This window comes from Arvicanthis niloticus, chromosome 4, assembly GCF_011762505.2.
Source record: "Arvicanthis niloticus isolate mArvNil1 chromosome 4, mArvNil1.pat.X, whole genome shotgun sequence".
Taxonomy (NCBI): Eukaryota; Metazoa; Chordata; class Mammalia; order Rodentia; family Muridae; genus Arvicanthis; species Arvicanthis niloticus.
The window spans coordinates 30,366,936-30,373,729 of record NC_047661.1 but is presented as its reverse complement, the minus strand read 5'-3'; the positions used below and the strand labels follow the sequence as shown (position 1 = coordinate 30,373,729).

The 6,794-nt window shown below is 39.7% G+C and overlaps 1 protein-coding gene across 1 annotated transcript; it reads left to right on the top strand.

Moving 5' to 3' along the window:
* The first annotated feature begins 982 nt into the window (after positions 1-982).
* Pabpc4l (poly(A) binding protein cytoplasmic 4 like) lies at positions 983-6,243 on the top strand. Its single transcript, XM_076932354.1, has 2 exons — positions 983-1,109; positions 1,635-6,243. The coding sequence occupies exon 2, from the start codon at positions 1,716-1,718 to the stop codon at positions 2,826-2,828; it is 1,113 nt and encodes a 370-aa protein (XP_076788469.1). The 5' UTR covers positions 983-1,109; positions 1,635-1,715; the 3' UTR covers positions 2,829-6,243.
* The last annotated feature ends 551 nt before the right edge of the window (positions 6,244-6,794 follow it).

Below are 6,794 nucleotides of genomic sequence, written 5' to 3'. Positions count from 1 at the left end.
AAAACACCCCATTAATTCTGGACTCATTAGACACAAAATCCTTCTACCTAACATGTAAAACAGAGTACCACAGACTGTCTCATTAGTTGGAACTGTTGAGTCTCCCATCCGTCTAAGTTATTGGACCAGAATCTGCTTTTAACTAAAGTTTTTAGGCAATGTCTATGTTGATTAAACTTTGCAACGTATTAAAATTGTTGTTGTTTTGTTTTGTGTCCAGTTCAGTTCTTCAGGTAAATAATTTTAATTTTCTAAGGCTATCATGTTTCAAATTGTAAGATGTGCTAGGAATCATTTTTTTATTATTATTATTTAATGTAAGAGGAAGTGGAGGCACTATTACAAGAAATCAATTATACTCTTGATACTTCATCAACATCTTTAAATCTATTAATTTATTTAACATCTGCTGCACACTGAGTTAAGCGCCACTATCTCCAGATAGCTTCAGTAACTCCCTCATCTATTCCACAAGGTGAAGTATTCAATACATAGTGGACACCATTTTAATAAATCACTCATTTCCAGAAATCTCTGAATACAAAATACACATGACATATGTTTCTGGAATGGAGTCTGTTATACTCAGGTATGAGATCGTGAGATGGTGCAACTGTGTGAAAAAGAGAAACCTAGACTATGGGAAGGGATGCTGGGAAAAGTTTTCTTCGCGGAGGGTTGAATCTGCTGTTTAAAAAGAAAACCTTTTAAAAGTTGACCTCACAAGAAAAAGCAAGTGAGGTTCGGAGTTTCCTGGGAAGGAGGGCATGCAGATTCTGCAAAAAGTTGCTGGACTAGCTGCTCTGTCCGGACCTGGTCAAAGCCATCACTGGGTGCTTCCAGGACTTGCGGGATCCTGGTCTTTGCTTGGGACGACTGGTGTGGACAAAACAGACCCTGGGGGGAGCAGCCCGGTGGTGGGTTGCCCGGCCACACCCCCAGCCGTTTTCTCCACCCCTGACACCGCCTCCTTCCCGCAGCCCAGCGGCAGAGGCTGGGGAGCGAGCCAGAGGGGCGGGGGAGGAACACGGTTCCCCCCAAAAGTGTGAAAGAGCAAACAGTGCTAGCCAGCGAGCTCCGTGTTCCTGCCGCCTGCAATCCTTAACCTGGTGAGCTTCAATCTTCAGCCAGGCTCGTCCTGGGTGCCTCTGGCCACCGGGGTGCGGGGTGGGTGGCCACGGACGCGGCCCAGGCGCGCTCTCAGCGGCGTGGTGGGCGGTGTGGGTCCGGCTCCCTGCGCGGGGCGGAGCGGGGCCTCCAGCCACGGGCCTGGGCTGCACGCCCCCGCTGCCTTGCTTGCTCCAGGCTTGGCTAGAAGGCTAAGCCAGCCGAACACAGGGCCTGTTTGTGCTCTCGGAGGAAACAAGCCACCAGCTGCTGGGATGGAGTCAGATGGAGGGCCTGTCCTGGCCAGCCACTTGTAAGTTGTTGCTGAGTTGGAAGGGAAGGAAAGTCTGAGACTGAGAGCTGAAGGCAGATTGCTGACTACCACCAGGGGAGGGCATTGGTTTCTGAGGTGTTGCCTGGCTCGGGGAAAGTGCAACTGACCCAGCAGCTGGACTCTTAAGTGGTCATTGGAGGCCACTGTGCAGGTCCTGAGTTGTGACTGTGCTTCCCCTCTTTCCCTCTTGCAGGAAGATACATCCTTGGGAGCTGCTGGACTTGTACTGTTGGGGTAAAAAAAGAAACAAACCAAAAAGGCCAAGAACAAAAACATGAGTGTTGAAGCTAAGTACCGTGCAGCTTCCCTGTATGTGGGTGATCTCCACGAAGATGTCACCGAGGACGTGCTGTTCAGGAAGTTCAACACAGTGGGGCCGGTGTTGTCCATACGAATCTGCAGGGATCTGATTTCCCATCGCTCACTAGGCTACGCCTATGTCAATTTTCTTCAAGTGAATGATGCCAAAAAGGCCCTAGAAACCATGAACTTTGATGTGATCAAAGGTAAATCCATCCGTCTCATGTGGTCTCAACGGGATGCTTGCTTGAGGAAATCGGGAGTCGGGAATGTGTTTATCAAGAATCTAGACAAGTCCATTGATAACAAGACCTTGTATGAACACTTCTCACCTTTTGGAAAGATCATGTCCTCCAAGGTGATGGCCGATGAAGAAGGCTCAAAGGGCTATGGCTTCGTGCACTACCAGGACCAGAGAGCAGCAGACCGGGCCATTGAGGAGATGAATGGGAAGCTGCTGAGAGAGAGCACTTTGTTCGTGGCCAGGTTCAAAAGCCGTAAGGATCGGGAGGCTGAGCTCAGAGAGAAACCCACCGAATTCACTAATGTTTATATCAAAAACTTTGCGGATGATGTGGACGATGAGAAGCTGAGGGAAGTTTTCAGCAAATATGGCCAAACTCTGAGTGTTAAGGTAATGAAAGATGCCACTGGGAAGTCCAAAGGCTTTGGATTTGTGAGTTTCGATAGCCATGAGGCTGCGAAAAACGCAATTGAAGACATGAATGGACAGGACATAAACGGGCAGACAGTTTTTGTAGGCAGAGCCCAGAAGAAGGTAGAACGACAGGCTGAGTTAAAGGAAATGTTTGAGCAGATGAAGAAGGAAAGAATCCGTGCACGTCAGGCAGCTAAGCTCTACATTAAGAACCTGGATGACACCATTGATGATGAAACACTGCGCAAGGAATTTTCTGCCTTTGGGTCTATCTGCCGAGTTAAAGTGATGAAGGAAGCAGGGCAGAGCAAAGGCTTTGGTTTGATCTGCTTCTTCTCCCCAGAGGCAGCTGCTAAAGCAATGGCTGAGATGAATGGCCGGATCCTCGGCTCCAAGCCCCTCAACATTGCTCTGGGTCAGAAGCACTGAGCCCAATATGATCCTACCTCGCAATCTGAGCAGCAGCTAGGAGAACAGTACTGCTCTCCATCTATCGGGTGCTATAAGGAAGGGTAATCTTCAAAACCCAGAGGCTGCTTAATTCATTGCAATCGTGCAAGGAAATGTGTATACAGAAACATTTCATTTTATGTGAATGAAAAAGGTGCATTAGAAGCTTGGTTTGTTTTACAGGGCACATCTTCAATTTTTTTTTTAAAAAATATTCTTATTTTCTACCATTTAGAACTGTTTAGTTGGTTACATTTGTATCATGTTTTGAAATAAGTGAAGCACATACTTGTATTTATTGAATATTTTCTGTTTTTCAGGGCAATAGTGATGTGAGCTTTAATTTCTTCTATAAAAATTATCCAAGACAAATCTCTATTTTTTTTAAGGCAACAGGAATCTTAACACTATTTTGGGGGGGCAATTCAAAATTTTAGAAATTGATAGACAGAATTCAGTTAAATCTCAAATTTCACTTCTGGATTAATCCCTCCAAGCCAAAGTTCTAATATGTGTGCATGCACATATTCTAGTGTATTTGGTTTTATTCTATTTTAAGATGGTGGTAGAGCGTTCTGTAGTTTTGTTTTGCTTTGGTTCTTACACTTTTTGTGTATTTACTGTAACCTGCAGTTTTTTTTTTTTTTAATGTCTAATTTTACTTCTATAGTAAAGCCTTACTTTTCTACTTCTTTATGTTATATACATCTATGTATGCTATTCATGGACATTTAACGTCATCTTAAATCGCACCACACCCATGTGGTTCACTGTGATGCATTTTTAGGTTTTCACTAAATGTTGATGTTATGAAAGTCATATCTATGCAACTCAGAAACTCCATATAGCATCAATCTTGAAAAAAAAACTTCATGTTATAATAATCTATTCCAGTGTTCAGAATATAAGTGCCTTATTTTTATAAATCTCCACCTCCTTTTATTAGACTGTGTTAGTTCTGGCGTTTGCTCCTGGCCTTAGCTGCTGTTCTGACAAATGTGTGGTTATGTTACTTGCTGTGTCTTTTAGCATGTTTTATTTTGACACTTTTCCCACATGATGTCTCTATTGTGTCCATAAATATTAGCTCATTTTTACAAAGACACTGTTATATTGGCTTTTCATATGGACTACCTCAAATCTATTTGAAATAAGAGGTAAGAGTTATTTATTTAAAACTTATTCATTACCTTACAAGGTTACCAAAGGTTTGAAAACCCTTGTTGATTCTGCTGCTTTCGATTCTTTCTGGTTCTTTGGTTCTTTTCTGTTTTTTGATTGTTTGGTCATTTCTTACTACCACCTTTTCATTTACAAGTACACTTTTTTTCTTGGCTTTATATATTGCACACTTTTCTAATCTCAATGAGAAAAGAGTAAAAAATAAAAGCTAAAATCTGCTGTATATTGTCTCTAACGTTTTATGTGTACACTAAGAGCTGATTTAGGAAATGCAACATCAACAATTTTCTTCAAAATTACTGTTGTGGATTTGATGTTGTGGGATGCTCAAATTCAACTTACTCAAGGAACGATTTACCTATTACTTTAGTGGCTTTTGACTGGCTAGTGGGTTTTCCATGATTCCTAAACTCTTGGGAAATATGGATGGCTTTGCAATGCTTCTTCTGATTTTGTTTTCTGCCAAGATAACTTGAAGGTATGCATTCTTCCCAACTATTACCGAGATGTTTCCAATTCTTTTCTGCAAAAATAAACTAATTCATGACTTAAAATCAATTTAAAGTTTATTTTGATCTATTGCCCAAATGCCTGACAGATATTTCATAATAATAACATTTTCATTATAAGTATAGGCAAATGCAAATTTTCATATTGTCCAGGGGCCTAAAATATTTTGTTAGCATCTAGCAGATTTAGTATAGTTATGACAAATCCCCACGATTCTTTTATTGTATGGTTTTAGCTTCTTTTTTTGTTTGTTTTTTGTTGTTTGTTTTTCGAGACAGGGTTTTTCTGATAGCCTTGGGTGTCCTGGAACTCTGTAGACCAGGCTGGCCTCGAACTCAGAAATCCTCCTGCCTCTGCCCAAGTGCTGGGATTAAAGGCGTGTGCCACCACTGCCCGGCAAGCTTCTTCTTCTTCTTCTTCTTTTTTTTTTTTTTCTTTTTTTAATTGTCAAAGTTTCACCTGTATCCATTGCATTAATATTTCAATACTTGTAAATTTAGGTTTTTAAGAACCTAAGCTATTTTTTTCTCTTGAGTAATTTGTATTTCCATGAATTTATTTCACGTCAAAATATTTTAAACTTACCTTACGGATGTTCTCCCTTTGTTTCCAGTTTGGAAAGCTGTTCCAAAGGCCAATTGTGAACTCAACTTTTCCAGTATCTTATTGAGATGATATTTTTTCTTGAGATTTGTTCTAAATACTTCAAAATGTCTGTGTATACACAGGTACATGTACATGTGTATGGAGCATAAACATGGAAACAGGGAGACATATACATACAATCCATGTTGTCTTCTATTAATGTGTACGGTTCATGTTATCAATATTTTTATAAACAAAACTTGTTTATATTTTGTATGAAAAGTAGAATAAGTCTTTTAGATATGTCTTGCCTCTAAATTTATAAGCAGCTTATGTTTGGGTTAGTACTGATATAAACTAACTCATGTATGCACTTAAATCCATTGGCTTGCAGAATATCTACCTTAATGTGTATTTTTAATATCAGAAGAACCATATAACTTGCCAGGTCTAGACAGTACACATGTGTGTCAGGTCATGACAATACTTTCTGGGATATTTAATCTGTAAAAGTGTCCACATGATTGATAAACTATATATATATATATATATATATGGTGCACAAGTAACTAGTCAAACAGTTTACCAAGTACACAGACATATTGTTGTATCAACTTAATAATGCAGTATCCTAATGCCTTAGCAGAAATTGTACATTTCCAGTATTTATCATAAAATTCGTCAGTCCATTCCCTTCAATTTTTAAATTTTATTCATTCTAAAATTGTGTGCATGTTTGTGCATGTGCATGAACATATGCATATGTGTGCATGTGTGAATGTTTCAACAAATACATTGTATCATCCCAATTAACATTTTTTCACAAATTAAAAAATGTTTGTACCCAAGTGCCTTGAACACAAAAGACAATCTTTGCTTTATTAATAAGTAAAAGCCAATCCAAACAGATTAACTTTCAGTCAGTATCTCCATGCCTCCACATGCACTGCCAAATCTGTTGTATGGGTGACTGTGTTTTACAGGTGATGTAGCACATATGTGCCTTGTTCTAGTTTTCAAAAGTCAAATGGAAATTGTTAAAATATAATTGAATGTTCTCTATATTCTTCTAAACCTAAAGAGACAATACTAAATAAAATTGAGCCTGTCAATGATGGATATGTCTGAAGTTATTAATGTTCATTGTAATTTTCTGTTTCTAAGTGTAGTTGTTCATGTTTTATGTTTCTAAAGGTTTCATGAGTCTATGACCTGAAATTTGGTTCTGGACTGATTCACAATGAAAGGATCGGGAATTCAGCAGCAGTTCTGATACATAGTCAGTTTTCATGAGTTGACTGTTATATTAGTTCAGACCAGTACTCTATGTATGAAATCATTAAAGCACAATAATAAAAATGTCAAAAAAAATGCATGATACCTTATAAATCAAAGTTTGACAGGCCAATCTTTGTGATGGCTTTACCAGAGTCTAAGAATGGTCCTACCATCACTAGATGAGAGGGAACATACATGTGTGCTCGCTCTGTTCCTTCTCTCCCTCCCCCTCCCATGCAATAGCCTCCAACCTTTTACTATGGAGGCTCCAGCTGATGGAGGTTGTCTACTCTATCACCACCCAAAGACATGTTGTGTACAGCCAATGTGAGATAAGGTTTGCATTCTATGTGCCTTGAAATGAGGCATAACTTCCTCACGTAAGTGCTT